The 22,754-nt window shown below is 42.7% G+C and overlaps 1 protein-coding gene across 3 annotated transcripts in view; it reads right to left on the minus strand.

The window, feature by feature from the left end:
• Positions 1 to 20,151, minus strand: part of phc2b (polyhomeotic homolog 2b (Drosophila)) — a 33,213-nt gene extending 13,062 nt beyond the window's left edge. Inside the window, exons 1-7 of one of the 3 annotated variants that reach the window (XM_047583321.1) lie at positions 19,975 to 20,151; positions 10,124 to 10,469; positions 8,509 to 8,691; positions 8,306 to 8,383; positions 7,866 to 8,027; positions 6,807 to 6,929; positions 6,132 to 6,426 (exon numbers count right to left, since the gene is read on the minus strand). In XM_047583321.1, the coding sequence (XP_047439277.1) occupies positions 6,132 to 6,426; positions 6,807 to 6,929; positions 7,866 to 8,027; positions 8,306 to 8,383; positions 8,509 to 8,691; positions 10,124 to 10,411 (1,129 nt within the window). In that variant the 5' untranslated portion in view covers positions 10,412 to 10,469; positions 19,975 to 20,151. Of the gene's footprint in view, positions 1 to 6,131; positions 6,427 to 6,806; positions 6,930 to 7,865; positions 8,028 to 8,305; positions 8,384 to 8,508; positions 8,692 to 10,123; positions 10,470 to 13,933; positions 14,149 to 19,974 lie in introns of those variants that run through there. The other 2 variants (XM_047583319.1, XM_047583320.1) reach the window with 2 other exon arrangements.
• Positions 20,152 to 22,754: the final 2,603 nt, after the last annotated feature.

The raw sequence follows: 22,754 nt of genomic DNA on the forward strand, positions 1-22,754 counted from the left end.
AAAATGAATACTAAAAAGACAGTCAAAATAACTTTATGTGAACTTTTTAAATTTCCCATGGCAGATAATTGTAAATTATAAGAACATTGTAAATGTGGTCATAAAACGAAATAAAACTATGGAAAGCTGCCTCAGAGGATGCAAAACATGCAACCGAGCAGTAGCGAAAGCTCCCCGAGTCATTATATTCCCAGGCCTGGTCTGTGCGAAGGAGGGGGATTTCAGAATCACCGGATACAAACAGCACTCCTCATGAATCCTGACAACTTTCTCAAGGCCCTAATAAAAAACAGAGAGAAGACTTGAAGGAAGGGGAAGGCAGGGAAACTCATTTAAATGCTATTCCCCCTCAAGCTCTTGGGATTAAGGACTGGAATGACTCAGGCCCCAACGCCTACACACATACACGTGCAGATCACGCAATCTTCAGCATGTTGCAGTGACCTCCTCTCTCCCCGAGTTATGGATGTTTGCAGCGTTGAGTCTATCTGCGAGTTGTTAAGCAACGTCCTGAGAGTGAGGACAGTATACATTCCTTTCAGCGTTTGTAGCACCAGGCCCTGGAAAATCCCTGAGTTTCCACATTCTCACACATTCTCACTGGCTCACTTTCCTGAAAACACATTCTGACCTACAACAACACAGCAACAGCATGATTTAAGTCGTCCTACTCCCTTCAATACGATTCAAAATCAGGTTGGCAGGTACTTGCATGTTTATACTTTCACCTTTAATAGGCATGTTTATACTATGTACCCACATAAAAAGAATTTGTCCTCTGCCTTTAACCCGTCCAAGCGAGTACTCGTGGAGCTGTGTGCAGCCATGACAAGTGCCCAAGTCGGCATGAGACGCTTATCAACAGAAACTCACGCCAAACACATTTTGCACTGTGATGAACTTGAACTTCCTAATGATAAACTGTGTGATTACAACGCAGAAGTCATGGCTCATTCAAAATTAGTGCTAATAATGTGATGAAAAAGAAGAGGCGCTGGCGGCTGCTTAGCCGACTACACAAATGTTTGCGGGCGAAACAAGCAGACCCTAAGCATCGTACGGGCGGAGCTCGCTCTTCTCGCCATCAGCGCTCTGCTCTCAATTTGAAAAGCAAATAATCGTCAACAACGTCATCACTCCATCCGAGTTCACCACACACTCGCTGTCAGCTAGGGCTTGTAAAAATTGACTTCACCGTTGGGCCATGACGCCTTAAGGGGGAAATGAAGCACTCAATCAAGTAAACCACATTTTATGGACGGAGTTCCGCTTTTATCAAAAAATATATAACACTACTGGGAAATGTTAGCATATAAGGAGAAAATACAGCTGCCGTTATGTTTTTTTTTTAGCACAGGTACCGCCATCTTGGCGTACTGTGGCCTGTGACATCATGGGGTGGGATGGCTTGGCGATTCACATCGTGGTAGACTGTGAGAAGACAGAGCTTGGTGAAGGATAGATAGCGAAAAATAGATCATATTCCTGTATCTACCGAACATTGATTTATATCGCATTTTAACACGTGGTTAAAGCTAGCTTGGTGTACCTGCTACAAATGGGGCGTTGCAGTGTTTCCTCTCGGACGTCTTTCAGTGAAAGCACTGCCACCATATAATGTGGACAGTACGCGATGTGGTGATACAGGACAGACCGTGGATTAAATGGTCCAGCAGATGTACAGTGAAACGGTGGCATCAGTCTAACAACTATATCAACTTCTCGGTTTCTATGCCATATTGGTGCAAAAGCATCTCTATTTCATCCTTGTCCATTTCCAACGGCGTTCAGAGGGATCCAACCAACCCTGTGATGCATTTGATTACGTCACTTTGAAATGGCAACTCCCTAGCAGGCAAGTCAGGTGAAAGTTATGAAAAATAAACTTTTTATAAAAAGTAAAGGTGTTATATCAGATGTAGGCTGCAGTACAAGGACCAATACCTGCACGTTTCATTTGCCCTTTAAGCATCATGACGACCAGTCAATGATCACGTGACAGTAACAACATAGTCGGCTCAGAGAAGACAGGTGACCAAGCACCAAGTGAAGTGAAATACTTAGACTAAAGATGAAGCCCTACTACTACTACTACCACTACAACTACTACTACTACTACATCAGTCAATCAATGACTCCACCTAACGCCCCGTAGTAACAAGTCAACAATTTGCTGTTGAAGTTCATCGTCAAAGATATTAGACGTTTAGCTGCGCTGATGGTTCCAAGTAACAGCCTGACGTATCTGCAGCGTACAGTATGCAGCACATGAGCTGTCTGATCTCAGCATATCTATTCAAGTCAAGAATATATAGATTTCATTGTTGCAAAGCATTACTTTCTAATTTGTTTTTATTAGTGACATCAACAGTGTCATTGATTTATGTGATTCACATAACAGTCGTGCAGCCCTTAGTGTTAGCATGGTGGATTTGATGGTGTTTCCTTGCAGTATGTGAATGTATCATGTGTCAATCAACTGTATAAGAATCTCCCGTTGGTCGTTGCCTCAACTGCGCCACATCAAAGTTGAAATTAGTTCCACTTGATAACCTCTGAAGTTGTACGCCCTATCTGTGCCCTAACTGAATCTCGTAACCTTTCGTTCGTTGCCACCACATCAATGCTAGTCTCTGCATGTGTGCACGCCCCTCAAGAGCAGCAATTTCAGTTGAAAATGGAGCAACTGCGATAGGTCTATGTTATTGTTCGTAGAACAATGAGTGAAGCAAGACAAAGGCTTTGTTAGCAGACCCTCTGTGGTCAAAATAATGAGTTTCAGAGTCTTTTACTGTTTACCCTGCATATATATATATATATATATATATATATATATATGTATATATATATATATATATATAATAAATATAATATATATATAATATATATATATATATATATATATATATATATATTTCTGTTCTTCCCTGGAAGAAGTGAAAAGCCCCACGTAATAGTGGAAAGACTATTCTCCCAACAGTATGCACTTAAACCATCATACGAAGTTGTTAAAATGTTTGGGACAGAGGGGGAAACACAAACAACACAACATCTCAAACGCTGTTCTCTCCATTTTTTTTTTATCTAGTATGTAATCAATACACTGCACAGTTTTGTTCTGCCTGGCTGTGTGTCAGGTCTGTGCAGTGACTGCAGTTTGAATGTTTCTTCTGGTAAAAGAGACAGAGAGTTCCAAGAAATGCGTCTCAGCCATTGTGACAAAACTGTAGTCTGTCAGTATGGTGATTTGGGGCTTCCCTGCTGTGGTTTGTGTAGTAAGGTGTTGACTCTTCCTCGTGTAGTGAAGGAGACGACAGACGCTTACTGCGCTGAGTCAGACGGTCTAACATTTGTTTCCTGCCCAGTTCCAACACAAGTGAAAGTGTCTGTCTCTGTATTTAGGCATTGGGAGTAACTGAAACGCTGCATTAGAAAAAACTCATGACCAAAAATAGTAATAACGTTTAATCATACCTCCCCCAAAGATTTTTTTCTTCTTTTTTGAGGCCAGACTACAGTACTCTCTGTTGACTCACATTAAAATCTGAGTGTGATACATATGAGTCTGATTAACAGAGTAATGACATCAAGCTTCCTGGGTTCTTGCCTTTACTTCTTTAACTCGAAATTTAAGAAGTAGTTCAACTTCTTACTTAACAGTAACACTGTACAAGTGTAATAAAAACTTAATGCTATAAACAACATAGTTTTATTTAAATCAGCTCCACCTCTGCCAAGGCGATCAACACACTCATGCTTCTATAAATAAAATATACACAGCAGACTTTGCTGCCGTGCACATCAACCATCTTACCATCATTCAAGATTTCGCACCTCAGCTGTCCAAACTTTGATTTATAATTGCCAACATAGCCTACATAATTCTTCAGGGAGAAAGCGGCAGAAGAAAAAAAATGCTGCAAAGGAATCGAAACTCTTTGAAAATAAATAAATAAATAAAAGTGTAACCCATATCCCAGAGACGCCGACTCGCGCGGGAATGGATTCTTTCTCTGTGTTTACAGAAACATGAGAAGGCAATTTACTGTGTCATTTTTACTTTACATATTATGGATATGTGACGATTTGCAATGAATCACGGACGAACTCTGCAAAGGCTGCAAATTACGAGACATCATCAGGTTAAAGTAGTCTGGTGTGAATGGAGCTGAAATGGATTTTAATGATATATCCAGGAGGAGAACTGACACAACTAACTGAATGTTGCACAACCACGTGGCAAAAATAAGGTAAAATTATTACCTTGCCTGCTTTTGCAAAAATGATATTTCCTTGTAACACCATTAAGGTTTAACAGGTGTAAATGTAGTTACTGACCTGTGTCTGCTTAGTCAGTAATTACATCTACTATAAAGCCTTAAGTATAAATAAATAAAATTGTGAAATTAGCATTCAACACTAACGAGCAGCAGAATCTCTGGCTTCCTGCAGCTGAAATCCATAAACGTAAAGACAGTACGCTGAGTTTGGTGTTTTTATCCTGAAAATCAAAAGTGCACCATGACCCTGTCGCAGTCAAGATGAATCCAAGCTTTTATCCTAATCTGAATCCCATCAGCCACCCATTCAGCCTCCCCTCCTCCTGATCCACAGTGTATTAACTCCCCAGCATCTCATGTGCACACCTGTCCCTCGTGGCCCGCTGCTATGGCAACTACGTGTTAATTTTTTCAGACAGCGTGCAGCCAGATTTTCGGCTTCCATCCTCCCTTTCATTTTATGTGAATCCATTACTGAAACAAAGCAAGACACAGTTGTGCACCGACACACTCACATAATCCCCACCCCACACCCCCACTCCCCCAACCCCCCCAGCCTTCCCCCACAAACAGACAAGCCCCAAAAAATACACACACACACGCATTTGAACGCGCAGACAAAAACAACTCGGTGCATTAGTACAGCATTTGGTTTATAAAAGCTTTACAGACATGCACATAAGCGCAGATGTGGCGCACACACACACACAAATCACTTTGTGAAACGTGATGTGTTATCAGGACCTTCTTGAGAATCAGGAAATGCACGGCTTATCCCATAAACAAACTGGACCTAATTTGTCGTAACGAGCTTGTGCCGCTGGCACATTTGCAACCATTCACACAAAAAAAAAAAAAAAAAAAAAAAAACAGCTGCCGACTTTCAATTACACAATAAGTGGTTTAAAAAGACTCTAGCGAGGCAGTGTGCCTCTCACAGCTTCTGGTTCACAAAGCAGCTAGACTGTTCTAGACACAGCCCAACACGCCGTCTTTAATATGGCTCGTTTCACCCTTTTAGTCAATGAATGCATTCGCGAGGCAGGCCCCGACATGTCACAGCAACAGCCAAGAAGTCGCTTAAAACCCTCCTCGTATAATTTTAGTATAAACACAAGAGCGCATTCCTATTGTACATGACAGCCGCCTGAAAGTAAAAGGCTATTTTTACGGCGTGAAATGTATATCTATTACCAAAAATGAAGTATGCAGCAGCTGGCAGGCTACTTTGCCTTTTCATTTATCTACCCACAAAAATGAAAACAACCTTCCTATGGAGCACTGTGCCAATAATAACGCGACCTCTTTAAAAATGTGAACGGGCACCAACCATACTTACTAACCGGTGTGGACACCGTGGCAGAGGAAATGCCCATTTTGTGCGTACACAGGAAACACAGGAAACACAGCAAACGCGGCTTCAGTGTTCCTTCTGTGTCAAGTTCAAAGTCTTGAAACCAGACCGTGATTAGAGATTTTTTTGGGATAAAAGGACACGGTGACCTACCAGTGGTGCTAGAGGGAAAATCAGGGGATCACCAAAGTCATTAGCTCCTCTCCTCTTGGGACTCTGAATGTCTGTACAAATCTCATCAAGATTCTGAGATATTTCCGTAAGGTCCAATCTGGTGGCAATAGCATTTATAGAGCCACAGCACAGGCTTAATGCTAATTGTTATATTTGGCTATATGTACTCGTAGCAGCTATTTAACTCACTGAAGGATAAATATCTCGTTTCAGACCAACCTTCATATTTAGTAAAGCTTGAAAACCAAGCACACATTAGATGTGTGATTGGGTATGATACCTTTAACTGCCTTTAATGTTGTGGAAATGCAAGCTCCACTTACCTGGAGCAATCAGAGGCTGAGCACTGACGGCTGTGACGTTGCGGCTCATGTTTATAGCTCGGACTTCTGTGGCTGCCGCACCGTCCCCCTTCCTCCCTCCTTCAGAGAGGCCGTCGGAGGAGCCCAGCTTCCCTCCTGCGGGGGCCTGGGTCACCGGGCTGGGATTCTTGATCAATGAGGCGGGCTGAATGGGCACAGGGCTCTGCTTCAGACTGAGGGCCTGCAGTGTCTGAGTCTGAGAAGAGGACGTTGTCGCCCCCTGCTGGCCACGGATGGCCAGGTTCTGGACCTGATTCTAAGGAAAAATACAAACAGAAATACTAAATGAGGTACAGCAGAGGATTTGATTTAATTTTCAGGACTAACTTCACTGTGATTTGAATGACAAACTCAAGAACCATATTAGGCTCCCACTAATATAGTGCTTTCTTATTTAATAATAATAATAATTAATAATACATTTTATTTGTGGGCACTTTTCAAACACTCAAGATTAAAACAACAATACATAAAACATTACAATAAAATATACAGTACAAATATACAATAAAAACAGATTAAAGTACATAAGAATGAGTGGGTTATTTGTATTAGCAGGCAAAATCCAAGCGAGGATGTTAACGCTGGATAAAAGCTTGATTTCTTTATTATTATAATCTGTTCCGATAAGCCTACCTGTGAAGAGGTCTGCGTGGAGCTCTCTGACTGGACAGCTGTTACTGTGGCCGCTGGAGTGAAGATGAGCTGGGGGGACAAAGGAACAGCTCGACCCAGGCTCCTGGCCACCTGCACCTGGGCCTGAGGAAGTGCCAAACAAATACGCAGAACATATGTTGGATCTTGAATCACATTCTTCTCTCTCCTTCTAGCTCCAATACGTGAAGCAAAGTACTGGTAAAAAGTGGGAGAACATGTAATATGATATCGTTCAAACAGAACTTAAACACAATTTGGTCAAGTAAAGATGAACAAACACATAAAGAGTCTTATTTTCTTACTCTGGCATGTCATTTCTTTATTAATTTTATTTATTTTTATTCCATAAAGCTGAAAATATTTAGAGTGTCATTATATGTTTGTACCAACTTCTAATAGGCGTATGCATTGAAAACAAACATATATATTATCTACATCACTATACCACTATAGGGGTTTATAGTCTTATGCACAAATTTAAAGCTCAGAGACATAAAACAAAGCCCTCGTCAGTCTACTTTAAAGAGACATTTTTATTGAAGCCTGCTGCCTGCCACAAGAATCGCTAACGTCTGATCAGTTGTGTACTGGATCCTTATCTAACAATCTGTAGATCAGCTGCACAACTGACAGCAAATTGACGCCAACAAATCACCGACAAGCAGCTTTAGCAAAAGGGTAAAAAACAAACAAACAAAAAAAATACTCTTTATGCAGCTCTTCTTAAAAACAACTGGACCTCAAGAGAGAACACCTGTGACCTCCCAAACATGCTTTATGGAGATCCATGCACATTCATAACGCTGCCTTCTGTTTGTAATGAGCCCTCTGGGGCCGGGCGGATTAACCTGACCACCTACTCTGGAAGCAGTATGACAACAAGCCGCACCGTTCACTGCGACATTAACACATATCGAGTTGAAAACACACACTCGGCCGTCGGGGGAGAGAATTTATGCACTCGAGCTGCGCGCGAGCGCGCTTGTGTTTATGCATATGTACGCGCTCGTATGAATATGCCGGCGGCTGTATTCTCACCATCTGCGCACGCAGGTACATCTGTGCCTGGCTGGCTGTGAGAGCGGGGCTTGAAGGGCTGCCCAGCAGAACGGCCTGCTGGGAAATACTGGTAGGGGTGGAGCTGATGCTCTGGGCCCGACTGATCAGCTGAGCAGCTGCTGGGGAGGTGGTCAGGTTGATCTGCGTGGAGAGACAAACAGGATAATTAGGTCGCGCACTTCTCTGCTGATATTTAACCAACGGATTATTCTAAAGACATGAATCACAACATGTAACTCCTTAATATGTTATTCAAAGAAAGCTTGATCTCTTCAAAAGTAAAAGAGGCAGAGCCCAGCGGCTCGAGATGCAAGTATCATGTTGCAAAAATCAACTTCCACGGTGATCTTCTTGAATGTTGGTAACTTTTGTTATGAAGGCCATCAGGAGGCAGCGTTTACACTCAAAACAAGACTTACTGTAGCCTGAGTGGATCCGGTTTGCTGAGATGAAGTGCCATTTTGTGAGGAGCTCTGCCGGCCAGCCGCAATACTGGCCTGTCACAAGAAGTCAAGGAGCGGACAGGGAGGACAGAGAGAGTACTGTAAAATTTATGAAATGCGTCTCGCGGCAGGGAAACAACAGCAGCGATAACTGTCTGCGAGGTGAGAGGACGGATTACATTTGGTGAGCGTTTGCTGACCTGCTGTACAGCAGCCAGGCTCTGGAGCTGAGCGGTGCTGAGGCCGTGCTGCTGCTGGAGGGCTGCGGTCTGTAACATCAGGTGCTGCTGCTGAGCTGCGTACATCTGCTGCAGGTACTGCGCTGCTGTGTTGGGCTGTCTGTGTAACGCCTGCTGGAATACCTGCAGGTGAAGACCGACATGGACCAGTTATGTTCCCTTGGCGAAAACAAACAAACAAACAACAACAACTTTTCACAAATCCTGCATGGACTGTTCATACAGCCGACAGAAACCTTACGCATTTGTTTGAAGCCATCCAAATCACTCCTCCACTAAAATGAATGGCGTGTTTTGTACATAATGCTGCCTGCAACATTCACGTCATGCATCAAAACATGGTGGTGGCTTTGCTCTCAGTAAAGTTCCTAAGACAAGCAGATAGTAAAAGATATTAACACTAGAATTACCAGCTAATGCTACTTCTAACGAGACCAAACTACTCGGCTGAAGGAAAAGTTGCAAATGAAGTCCTGTGTGGTTTCATTAAATGGGGCATTCAGTCACACGGTGCTTTTATGCAAATGACACCAGGAACTGAGAAAGCCACACCTAGTCAGCAGCATTTGATCCACTGTAGGATATCAGTTATCAGATTACTATGAATGGAAAAGCTAACTTGATCTGTTATAGTAGCCCTATATTTTAATAGGATGTGAGGATTTATAGCTTTTCACTATCTCACATCATCATGAACTGAAAAATGGTAGTTGGACAAAACAAAGGAGACATCTGAAGACAAGACCTTCACCTTTAAAATTAGGCTTATTAGACTAATCATTGTTAATTAAAAAGTAAAAAATAGTTGTTAGTTACAATCAAACTACATTAAATCAGAGACTGACATATTGTTGGACTGATCACATGGTAACACAGACAATAAATAAACCCTCAATCAGCGTTGGCTAGAAAAGTCTCAACAGCTCCCAGCGCAACAGAGCTAAACCTCTTCACCGTTCACCTCAGTAATTAACCTCTGTCATGTCGCCAAGTAACTAGAGAGGATGCGGGCCTGTAGTCCATGGTGTCAAGGAACCATCCAGAATAGTTTCTTGTGGAATGAGGGTTAAAATTAGCAAATGTGGATACACGCATGCATTCGGCACCGACTGACCATAAAAGACCAACAGTTCTTTATGCTCAAGAGGGCAGCTTGGTGAATACAGCGCTTGGCTTCTGAATTGTTATCAGGTTGAGAGCAAGGCAAGGAGAGCTGAAAGTCACAATGGCGACCTTTAGCACTAAAAGCTGAGTGGACCTTATTCAGAGCAAGACTAAGCCTGTGTAGAGGCTAATCCTGGGGTTAAAGGGTCAAGAGCACTAAAGCAGAGAAAGCATTCCTTCATTCAAAGTGGTCGGTTCCTCAAACTCTGAAGCCATCACTCGTTGGAGCTTCCTTCATCACAAGCATCTTATTTCCTTAATATATTTTCAATTAGAAGATGCATTTATATATAGATGTGTCACAAACTTGTATGTGGCTTCGTGACACCAACAGGGGGCAGTAGAGAAAAGCAGCTGACTTTTGTGCAACATCAACAAACAGCACACTCACCTGCACCGTTTGTCGGTCGGGTATCCCGCTGTAAACCGATATCTGAGGCACCGCCTGTCTTCCTGCTGTAGTACTACTACTACTGCTACTACTACCATTACTACTGCTAGTGGAAGTAGTAGAAGTAGTGGTAGTAGCAGCGGTGTTGGAGGTACTACTGCTGCCGACGGCCGTGGTGCTGGAGCTGGTGGTGGATGAGGAGGAGGAGGAGGAGGAGGAGGCGGCGGTGGTGGTGGCGGTCCCGGCGCTGCTGGCAGTGGAGGCAGGGGCCCCCGCCTCACTCTCCATGGTGCCCTCTGCTCTTCTCACCTTTGACCCTCGGCTCTTCTGAATGGCTCTCCTGTGCCTTACAGAGCAAAGACAACAGAGCGCATGAGGAAAAGTCCTCCCCACATATTTTCGTTGAACACAAGCCAGGGAAAACTGGTATTACGTGCAACTGTCACACAGAGAAAAACCTGCAGCAGAAGCTGAAATGCACCTCGCAAATGATAAACTGCTCAGTGTCAAGTAAAGCAAGTCATTAATTATGCGAATAGAACAGATAAATTACTTTAAATCTAAACAAGCAAACATTAACTCACAAACTTTATTTACATGTCTGAACATGACTTTGAGTTTTAATGATTCGAATCAATGAAGTTGCTCACTGATCCAAAACAGTGGGAAACAACAACAACACTTTACCCGGTTCTGATTTTTAAATTTGAATCAGTGTTCAGGCAAAACAATTTCAACATTTCAACTTCAGCTTTAGGATAATGTGATGCTGATTTGCTGCCATTTCCTAAGACATGAGGCAAAATGATTAATCAGTCATCCCCTAAAATAACTCTCAGTCTAATTAACAATGAAAATTATAGTTCAAGCCCTAAACTTAATGATAGCGTGAGCAAAACACCACAATTGAGAAAGAACTACTGGTCAGGATCACAGATGAGATTAAATGATTAACTGATTTACTATTCTCAGAAAGCTGCAGGGGTCTCATGCTAGTAGCCCTTAGAAACCACAGTAACTTAAGGTCCCGTGCACCTGGACAACATAGAGCTTCAACAGTCGCGTCTATGGGAAACACGGCAGGAATCTAAATAAACCGGAGTTCTCCTTCACTGTAAACAGTAAAGTACGCGCTTCAAAGGCAGACGAGGAAAACATCTGCTGTAGCATCTAAAACCTTCGCATGTTTCAAGCTTCGAAATCCGTCTCCGGTTCTGAAAATTGTGCACCAATTCACAACAATATAACAGCAGCAGAGCTCATTTACATTTTGTTGTGGTTGGGTCATAGTCTTTGTTCAGGATGGTAATTTTATTCAGTGGCCTTTTGTCATTTCTGATCCAAACCAAGGACCTGTCTGTTCCCTCGTGTTGTTAGTATTATTTACCTGTTGTGTATGTGCAGAATTATTAAGATGAGCCCCACTAATTTTATCAATTCAGAAAAAGTCCTAAAATATACACGGTGCACTGTCTGCTGTCTGCTGCACTGCCTCATCACACCTCTGCTATTCCAGGAGAAACCTGCTGTCTGACTGCAAATTGACCTATTGCTGCGAAATCCGCAGAAGGACACGAGCGCCAGCTGGAAAAGAAGAAGAGTTCTTCTTTTTATTTACATACACAAATACAACAGAAAAATGACGTGTAAATGGAGGAGTCTTGCAGAGCAGGGCGCCAGAGCACAGCTGGTTAGAGAAGCACACAACAATTTACTGATTTAGCGAACTAATGAACTCCAATGAATTTAGCATAAAACGGAGATCGGCTAAATGAAGATCATCAGCGGTCGTCCCAAATTACCTTCAACAACTAGATGTTTCACATGAAAGTAATTCAACCTTAATGTAAATATGAGCCAAATACACTCCCGTGATTAGATTCTCGTTACATTTTAACAGTATTTACACCACTTAAAATCACATTTCTATCACATAATGTATCTCAGGCTTCCAGATCCACTTCCTCTTGTCAGTCATGAGAATAAGAACAAGTGATTTAGACCCCTTCCATAAAAACCTTTTAAGGCTGCTCCCATGGTGCTTCCTATCCATTAGCACGGGAGGAAAAGGGTTCAGAGCCAAGGGGGGGGGGGGGGGGGGGGGGGGGGTGGAAGGGTACTCAGTATGGCAGGTGATAAGAGGTGAAGAAGATGGGGAGGAAGGATCCTTGCTTGGTGGAGAGAAAAAAAAAAAAAAAGACAGCGATTACGCCGTTGAAATGATGTAACGGAAGTTCAGAAGTCTTCGGTGATTCTCATAAACAAGAAAATTATCTGAACTTATCAAGAAGGAGGTGGGTTTAATGAGTGTGCGTGATGGGGGATTAAAACAGCATGACAGCCAACGTAACAGAGCTGAAAAAACGGGGGCCAAAACAAAAGCATGGAATTTCTAGCCTTGAGGTTAGAGGTGCTCGTGTCGAGTTTAGGCGGCTGAAAGGGAGAGAGAGCGAGCGAGGGGTGAAGGTTGTGGATTTTAAATGGGCTGGAGTGGGAAGAGGGTGTGATGGAAGTAATTAAATAAGGAGCAACGCTGCTGCCATGCCGCAATTCTTAAGCTATTTCCTCCTCCTCCTCCTCGTTATTCTTTTGAGCGGATTAGGAGCCAAAGCAAAGCTCTATAGCCCACTTATGCTACAAAGGAGATTTTGGAAACAAACTGCAATCTCACTAAACCATATGCTATTACTTAAACGGCAAAACCAGAGAAGCTCCAAATAGCTCTAAAATGCTAGAATATAAAAAAAGGTTGGAATTTAAGTTGGACTGTGTATGCTGAATAGAATGGATTTTAATTTAAAACTATAGATGCATCATGAGACAAGTTGAAAACAGTCATATTCAGCATTTCAGCTCAAGTTGCAATTCAAGATGTTTTCACACCCACAAAACTGACAAATCCAAAATATAAAACACTACTATACATTTCTAATGTTCTAAAACAAACTCACATTTATTTTACAGTCATGTGTGCCTGTCATTTAAATTTTCTGGAACTGGGAAAAAAAAAAAAAATCAAAATCCAGTCAGGCAAACTGGGTTTCTGCTAGTAAACAAAGCACCGCTGCTGCCTCCATGCCGTCATTAGCCTACATCCCACAGTCTGCTTCCTATTGCCTCCTTATGTGCAGAGAGGGGAGGGAATCCCCTCTGGTAATGAAGCCTTCAACCCCCTGTCTCTCTGAGAGGAGTCACCCATCCATCAGTAAAGGGGTGCAATGAAACACCCCCCAATCCAGTCCTAAATCCCACATCTACAATCTGGCTATAAGTTGATTTTTAGGAAGAACACAATTCCCTTCAAGGGAGCCAAAGTCAATGTGTTCGAGGGCGCATCAGTGTAGGGTGTAATAGATTACAAAGAGCCGGTCAATATCATAACAATGTAATTTCAGAGGCCCTAACAGTGGGACGTATTGATCGAAAGAACGCCGGCATTAAGAGACCACGAGAAATGCCTGTCAGACTTCTGTCTACAGGATCTGCATAAGCAGCGGGATGATGAGGGCTGTTAAAAGGCTGTCAGACAGACTGGCTGTCTCTGCGGAGCTTACATCACAGAGAGGAAGTTCAGGAGCCTCCATCAGGGTCCGTCCTTCAGTCCGCATTTAGGACAACTCTGATGACCCGCATTAAAAACACCACAAGGAGGCCTCGGCGGCGCAAATCGATACAAGCGCAATAACGGCTTTAACAGCGTTGAGATCCACAGAGAAACGCACGAGTCTGTGTAAATGTTGGTGTGTGTATATGTGTGTGGAGGGGTTGCTCTGCTGCTGAGACAAAGCCCCCTAACCCTGGTGCTCCTACCTCCTCCGACACCCCCGCCGCGATGCAGGGGTATGATGCCCCATCCCCCGGGAGCGTGCTGTCCTCCTGCAGGATGCTGCTCCTCTTTGTCTGTCTAACTGAGTGGCTGGCTGGTTGGCTGACTGACTGACTGAATGAATGAATGAGCGTGTGCGAGGGTGTCTCCGCGCTGTATCCAAACCCCCCAGCACCTCTCGTCTACACCCGACACTCGGCGAGCTCGTCGTCCCAGCATCAACACCGTGGTCCACCAACCAGGCCACGGCCTGCCTCCTGATTATGTGGTATCCTAGCGACAGCCAACGGGGTTCTTATGGAATCCCCGTGCAGAGCAGCGTGCTGATTGGACAACGGGATCCTCTCTAATGAAGATGATGGTAATGATTTTACTCAGTTGCTCCCCTCCCCCTCGATGTTGCCTGAATACTGAATTTTAAATTTCCTTTTTTTAAAAAAAAAATAAATAAATAAAAAAACACACATAGACCCTTTAAGATAAACCATAACTATGACCTAAATTGGGTTTGATAAGATATAAATGCAAGTTGCTGACATATTCCTTTAAAATGACAGCCCTTCTCAATCTGAAAAGCAGAAAACTGAAGGCTCACTTTCAAATTCAGTGCCTCAGTTTTGACTTCAAGTCTGCCGCACAGCTTTTAAAAAAAAAGGTTTCCACATATATCCTGCAACTTTAAGTGGGTCAGTTTCATTTCATCTCAGTCAGGTAATGACTGAGAACTAACACATTCTTTTGACAGGGCAGGGCTGTAATGAACATACATTTTCATTTTTTTACACAGAGAGAAAACAAGTAAGGAGAGTCGAGCAAAAATGACAAAAAAAAATCTTTCAACAAAATTTACCCTAATCCCGTTAAAACGACTCCATTAAATACCTAACACAACTTATGACTAATCCAAATCCCAGCAGGTAAGCAACAAACCACCTATTTTCCAACAGTTATAGAAATTAAATGCTAAACAGCGACAGCAGAAAATCACAACCCCCCCCCATAAAAGTGAAATGGGATAGCTTTTGAGTTCAATCCAAACCTCTCTTTAATGACAAGAGAATTCATTTATGCAGAATAGGCTAGATAAAACCAGAGGATAATAGCATGCTTATGGTGCGCCCCGCCACATTAACACACCACCCAACTGTCTGGCTGTATGAAATGTAGCAATTTGAGTCGTTTGCCTGCGCTATGTCATATTGATTGGGGCCAACCATGCGTGAACCTCATTGATTATCATCTTCTCATTAGCATATAGATTAGCTGGCGGTGCAGCCAGAAATGCAAGCCTGGAGTCTCGCACTTGGCTAACGGAGCAGCGCAAGCGGAGGGGGTCAAAACAACAATGAGAGACGGGGTGGCCTGGTTTGATACGAGCTATTTGATGACTTACCTCCAGAGCCCCGAAATGCTATAAAACAAAGCAGCGAGCCGCGGTCAGGGGAGGGATACGGGGTGGATTGGCATGGGGCTAAAAAAAAAACAACAACAAACCCCACCTACTGTTCAAAGAGCATTCAAGCTCATTACCAATTTCCAACTTCTGGGGAGTAGCATAAAAATAAATGATCAAGGCACCATATGAGCTTTGTTTTTAGGCTTTTACATCAAAGACGTCGCCAGCCGACGCACTAAAAAGTTTCCTTGAAATTATACTCGTTATGATCCTTCTAAAAAGTTGGAAATTATAAAATGATGTGTCTGAAACACACGAGCCGCTAACAGAAATGATTTCTACCCTTAAGGCTTTGTCTATGTCTGTCTTCAATTATTTTTTGGCCTACATATATCACACAGGGGAAATGTGACTAGTAGACTGATTGATTTTTCTGGATGGAGTTTAAGCCGAATTAAATTCGTCTAGAAAAAAAGAAAAAAAAAACATAGCAAAAGTGAAAGATTTTTTATTCGTTACTTATGGCAGGATTAACAGAAGAGGGTTTTAATAACCAAATATTCAGTTATAGAATAATGCCAAATGAATGTCTGTGGAAATGAATCACACGTTATGAAAGAAAACCAGCAACTTCAGGTGCTTGATCATGTGGAATTATGATACAAACTTCTGATCTTTTGCTCATTAGGTCCACAGCTACACAAGTTTCAGTTTGATTGCGCTCATTATGGTGAACGATCAAATTTCTAATATCGCAATATAAGATGACAAAAGGCCAAGCAGATATAAAAAGGAAGCCAGGACAAAACATATGTCCCCGAAGGAGTCGCCGGCGATGGTGGGATCATCCCCTGACGCTGCTGATAGTCGATGAGCCTTGTCCAAACAGAGCAAGCAGGGCAATGCCTTTGTTGGAGTGTGTAAGACATTGATCCTGAGGCAAGATTGGTGGGGCAGCGGTAATTGAGCCATCTCATTCAGTCGGACCTTGCCTTCCACAGCCGAGTAGCCCAGCACAAAAGAGGCTCTGGCTGCTTTCCAGTTAAACTGCGTTGAGCGTGTCTGCGATTCCAGCAAACTGTGAAGATACAAACTACTTTCATCTGACTCCCCCGGGAGGCCCTCTGCCTTTTTCAGTTTAGCTTCATTTAGCAAGGCCTCAACGTTTAAGGTGAAGAATGCTTCACAGGATGCTAAACATTTCTTGGACTTTTAACACCCCTCTAAATAAACACATGGGAAGCAGACGGAAGGACACAAGCTGTGTTTCCATTACAGGTTTTCCATTACGATTTCTGAAATTTCTATTAGGTACAATTGAGCTTTGTACAAGTTTCATTGAAAGGTATTTTGTAAATTAGCTGAAACTCGTAAAGTCTTGTCTCGCGATATCCCATTATTCTCTTAAATTCTCGTCGCGCAAGACTTGAAAAATGGACTTCAAATGAACTGGTCACACGACCCCCTACGTCATCTCCAGTGTCACTGGTGACAGGGAATTGTGAAAAAAGTGCTTCAATTGCACTTTTGTGAAACATTTTTATATCAACACGTCTGAAAAAGGTGCTATGTGAGACATTTTTCAAAATGTAGGTGTTTCCATTACCAGTATTTATATTGCGATATTTAGACTTTTGCATTTACAGCGGTAGTAGAAGCACAGCAACAGAGACAGACCGAGAAGAGCCAACAATACTGATAGAGGAATGACAGATTCTCTCTCTGATCTATAAATACCACAGTTAAATAGTTCTGGCAAAGCCTGAAGATTAGTAACATGCTTCAATCCACACTGTTCCACCACGTCTCTGAGGGATCACTCTCAAGTGTCTTTCATACAGGGAGGGGAAAATGGGTCAGGTATGAGCTGGGATGAGCAGCAGCACACAGAAATGACTGCCTTCATCAGAAACGACATCTTTAAGATCATAGGAACGCCAGCAGTGGACCAGTACAACTTATCCCAAACATAACAGAAAAGTCCCTCAATCGTTGATGAAATGCTATTTTAATTTAATTTAATTTTAATTTGCATCAATGTTATTCTCACAACAAATATGCCGCATCCTAACAGAAAACCTTAGTCTGCATGTAGACTTCTTAAAGCAGACACAAAGGTCAAGCTAATAATCAATAAGCCTGTTTCCTGTGATAAATACACAAAGGTCATCAGTGGGTCTTTGACCTGATCTGACATTTTGTCGTATGTGTTGGCTCATTTTGACATTTTCTATTGTGGAGGGAAAGCACTTTCAGGGAGCACCGGGGCTTTCTCACATATAAATGATCACATCTCCCAACAAAACTCCAGAATCATATATGGCTTTAATGTTTGTGAAATAAACAAATCAGTCTTTTCAAAACACTCCCATAAACAGTACAGAACATACTATTTGAATGAGCTTAATGCATCAGCTCAGGTGTCGGCAGTGAGAATGGATGTGCAAGTAATTATCTCTGGATAATTTTCCCTCACAGGTTTTAAGGGAGTTCTCCTATTCCTTAATAACAGCTTGCTATGCTTTTAAGCGGGGAAAGAGTGCATCTCCATGCAATTAACCCCGGGAACCTTGAGAAAAATCCATGAGCTTCATTGCTGAGCAGGTTGGTGCTTTTTATTCCTGAAATAAGCAAATTAGTGGGCATCATTTGACCCTCAGAGTGCTGATAATGAGAGGGTGAGTGTCAACAATTATGTGCTGGCAAGCAAGGACACCAGCAGGCAAAACTGGCTTTATCTGAAGAACATTAACATAATGTAATGATTCACCACAAGCTAAACCTATAGACATTATTACATACAATTAACAGGTCCCTGAATCATTGGCTTCTCCTAGCTGGATTCACATAGTAAAACAATCTAACCCATTTTGCAGCACCTTGTAAAGTGACATCAAACCTAATTGTCCCCAAGGAATGTTTACTTAAGTAGCACACAACAACTTTCAAAACAAGGAAATAAACCGACAAGCATCACGAGCCGTCCCCGTCAATTAACTATGGTTAAGCTTTAAATGAAACAAAAAAAGGACTCAGGTGGACGTTGGGTCAGCTCGCACTCACAAATGAAAACATACTGAAAACACCAGCTAATTAAAAGCAACAACTCCGATGATTACAGCAGCTATGTTGTTGCTGTTAATTATTTTTATGGCCATTGCTCATGCCATATCCATGTCTATGCCACAGCCTGGCAGGTATCAGGCAGAAATGTAACTATGTGTGGTCACAAACTGCGACAGCTGTGATGGGGAGGTAATTAATTTCCTTGTTTACACATCATCCACGTGGATGTCTCCTTAAACGTTGTTCAGCATTTATTAACTTTAACACGTGATGCTCACTTCCAGATGCTACTGCCTGAAACACACAGAGAAACTCAACAGAGATGACCAACTAGGATTTAAGCAGCATGATTACAGAACAATGCAGAGACACGGGTATATATTCTTATAGTGGTGAAACTACACCTGTGGTGTCGACTACATGCTCAGTTGCATCTTTAGTCTTCTGAATTATTTTGCAGTTTATTTAAATAGTCGCTAATATTCTGATTCATCGTCCGAGTGAGTTTTGCATAGGCTGCGGAGACGCACAATCGCACAGTGTATATACTCAGCGCCTGCCTCTACTGGCCATTTCATTGGGTACACATTTGGCTGTTAAAACGGTTCTCAAGTAAAAAAACAAAGACGTTTCCATCATTTAGCCCAACCCATAGACTGAAATGGGGTTGTCAAAATAATAGAAACAAGTGTCAGTGCAATACAATACGTTCAACAGTACTTCAAACTACAGCATCAAAAATGAAAACACAGTTGGGTGAACAGTTCTCCAAGTTATTTTAAACAAATGTAAAGTATCATTAGCTTCATAAAGCCAAGATTTTGTGCATTCATTTTCACTAGTACGCGAAATAAACTAGCAAGTGAGTGTATACCAAGGTCTACCCTTAAGCTTTGCTGTTCTTGTATTTGTATTGTTGTCTGTTTTTATATTCTGAATAGTTTGTGTAGTTGTTATTCAGCATTTTATTGCAGTGTTATTTGTCCACCTCCTTGTTTTGGAGATTTATGAGACATTTCAGATGACCTTCACTTGCCAAAATAAAAAGCTCCTCCTCTGGGGCAAAGGTCACGAGAAATGGGACCTCAGGTTCCTCAAGTAAACACCTCGCTAACCTTAGCCAAGTGATGAGGCATAAACTACATGTAAATGCACCGAGGAAGACGCGTTACTGCTGCGCACAACTTCACACACTTCAACGTCAATCTCACGTTAGTTAGTACGTTTCACTTTATAGCCAATTGTTCCCCTTTCCGGAACAATTCCTTCATAAATCGGGCTAACGTTAGCTCCAGTTGGGCTCCTCTCCTTGTAGTAAAGCTCTTTTGTCGCCATGGGAGACGCTGCAGACTAAACTTAGCCGTTCAACTCGGCGTTAGCAGACAAGCTAGAAACAAACGCTGCTGCTTCTGCTGCTGCTGCTGTTTTGGGGCCCCGGACAGACATTAGCTTGTGAGACCGATTAACCTCACGCGTTCCAACACACAGAAACTCAAACTGTAACTAAACCTCTAACCAACCGTGACAAGAGTGGCAAAGGGGCAAAAACATACGCAGCCTTACCGCTAACGTGAAGCCTGTAGCCTTGCTCCTCTTTTCTGTCCGCTCTTCCTCAGTATCGCTCCTGGTATTCTACACCATGTCTGGACGGTGGCTCGCTGCACCCAACAGGCTCCAGGGCAGAGAGCAGCAGCGGGGCTGAGGGGCTGCGGAGTAGCTGACTGGGCCGAAGCAACTTACCATTAGCATTCCACACTGACAACGTGACGAACACCTGACCAATGAGGACCGAGTATGACGTTTGGCCCCACCCCTCTCTGCCGTCAATCAACGGTATCCCCAAACAACCCCCGCCCCCACCCCCTTTGCTCCACGCGCCTGTCAAGTGGCGACCGCGGCTGTCCTGATCTCCATGGTAACAAAGGACCTCAGCCCCAGCTCTGTGATGTGTTTGTACTGCAGCTACGGGCAGATAGTGTTTTTGTAACGAAGCTCAGTGATATCTGTGATGTTACCAGAAGACCAGAGTAAAGTTGTACATGTATGTGGCAGTTGTTTTTTCTTAAATAAGGAGGTCAGGATTAGGGCCCACAAAACAGCGCATCCTGCGGCCCTTAGTAGAGATTTGGGGTATTGTTTGGGGGCACTTCATCTGCTTGTCAGCTTAGCAGCTTTTATAGGCTTATTATTGCTGCAGTCAAATAGAATATGTGAGCTCGTGTACACAGAGTGCTTGGTGTTCAAGCTGCAACAACACTGATAGAAGCCACCTCCTAGCAGCGCTAACCATTTAGCAAGCTAATGTTTTTCTTAGACATATTATGAAAATTGAAAAAACAAATACAGTATATTCACCATCATCACCATCATTCACCCCTGCCATTGTAATGCCCTAATATGGGTCAGAAAAGTGAGAGGAATAAAGAAGCAGCTTGTGTCTTCATTCATTTGTATTAAACGATTTCAAACAGACAGATTTTCCGGTTCGAACAGTAACATACTAATTACATTTTCTTTTTACTTGTTTTTAACTCACATGTGCATGTATTAATTAACTGAGTTCCACTACAACAAAACAAAGACTCAAAACAAGTGATACAAGACTTACACAGACATATCAAGAAAAAGGCTAACAAATAGCCACTAGCTTTCTGACTTCTAGCTTAACATATCTCAACTCAGCCTGAAACTCTCCAAAACAACAATAACAAAACACTTTCCCCTGACTCAGTAGATGATAGTAGCCTAATTAAAACTAACCTGAATAGAGTTTAAAACTACTTAATCGACATAAAATTGTGTCTTCTTTCATTTGTATTAAGCAATGAAGAGCAGTGCGATCCCCCTGCTGGAACCCCAAGGTATTGTTGTCCCCAACATCCTAACCTTTGACCTTTAGTGCAAATAAGGGGTTAAACTGTACACCATTAATAAACACACAATGCAGCAGTTCAGATGATTCTTCTGCTACATTTGACCTTATATAGTGCAATGTTACAGGCTGGAACTCTTTTTATACATTTCTTCATAGATGGGCAAACACCCAGTCTATTTTTTTCTTCTTTGTTTTTGGGTCCATTCTCTTAACGTACACTGTCCATTTAGCAATGCATAGCGTCAACACAGTGTCCACAATCCATAGCTGCCTTGTTACCAGTTCTGTCTCTGTAGCATACAACAGTCCATTAGCATGTCAGTTCTGTGTTAAACAGTCCATTTGGTTGATTCTCTGAGTGTAATGTCTATACACCTACTCATTTCAATTAGTTCAATGTTCCTACTGTCCATGTCTCTAGTGCCGAAAGTGCTGGAAGTGGTACGGCTGTACAGTATACGCCCAAGGCACCCTACAGTTGCTGCTGTAGTGCTCCTATATGGTAACATGCTGGTGTGCCAACCTATCATATGTGAAGAGCTTGGGCCGTCTGTGTTGTCGTCTAGGCCGCGGATGTTCTTCCCAGTCAGGAACATTTTGCACAGGCGGGGGGACAGTATTCTCCACAGGCAGATCCTCAACATAACTGTTCTCTCTCTCAGATGAGTCCTTTATTTGGTTTGTCGGTCCTTGCTCTGTCAGTGGCTCGGGTGGCATGTTTTCCTCTGACTGTATGCATTCAAGCTGTGGGGGTGTACTAGCACACACAGGATTCACTGGCTCAGGTGGGCTCATCATCATCCTCGTCCTCTTCCTCCGACTCGTCTACTTGCTCAACTCCTTCCACCCCTTTTTTTGTGCTGTTTCCAAGGGCAAGTGGTCACATGGGAGGAGAAGATTACGGTGCAAGATCTGAGTTCATTCATTCATTCACTTGGTGCACAACTGTGTGAACAGTGTCCTCCCAGTGGTTTCTCAGTTTGCCTGGACCACCACGTGGTGTCAAGTACCTGATTAAAACATGATCACCAGGCTGTAGTACAGAGCTTTTCACTTTACTGTCACAATGTCCCTTACTTCACATGGCAGCTTTGTTGGCATGTTCTTTAATGATCTCATACGCTTCTTCCATGCCCTGCTTCCACTTTTCCATGTAGTTGCGATGATTACCATCTCCTTGTTCTGATGTCATCGGAAGTAGTGTCCGGTTAAACCGCTCCACCTGTCCGTTCCCTTGGGGGTAGTAGGGAGTAGTTCTGGACCCAGCAACTCCACAGTACTTTTTCAGTTGTGTGAATAGTTGGTTTTCAAATTCACCACCCTGATCATGGTGTATTCTAGTTGGAAAGCCAAATCTCAGTGCATAGTCATTAAAGATTTTGCCTGCAGCTGTTTTACCTGATTTGGAAGTAGTGGCATAGGCCTGGGCAAAACGGGTAAAGTGGTCAATGATTACAAGGATATATTC

The sequence above is a fragment of the Mugil cephalus genome, chromosome 4, assembly GCF_022458985.1.
Source record: "Mugil cephalus isolate CIBA_MC_2020 chromosome 4, CIBA_Mcephalus_1.1, whole genome shotgun sequence".
NCBI lineage: Eukaryota > Metazoa > Chordata > Actinopteri > Mugiliformes > Mugilidae > Mugil > Mugil cephalus.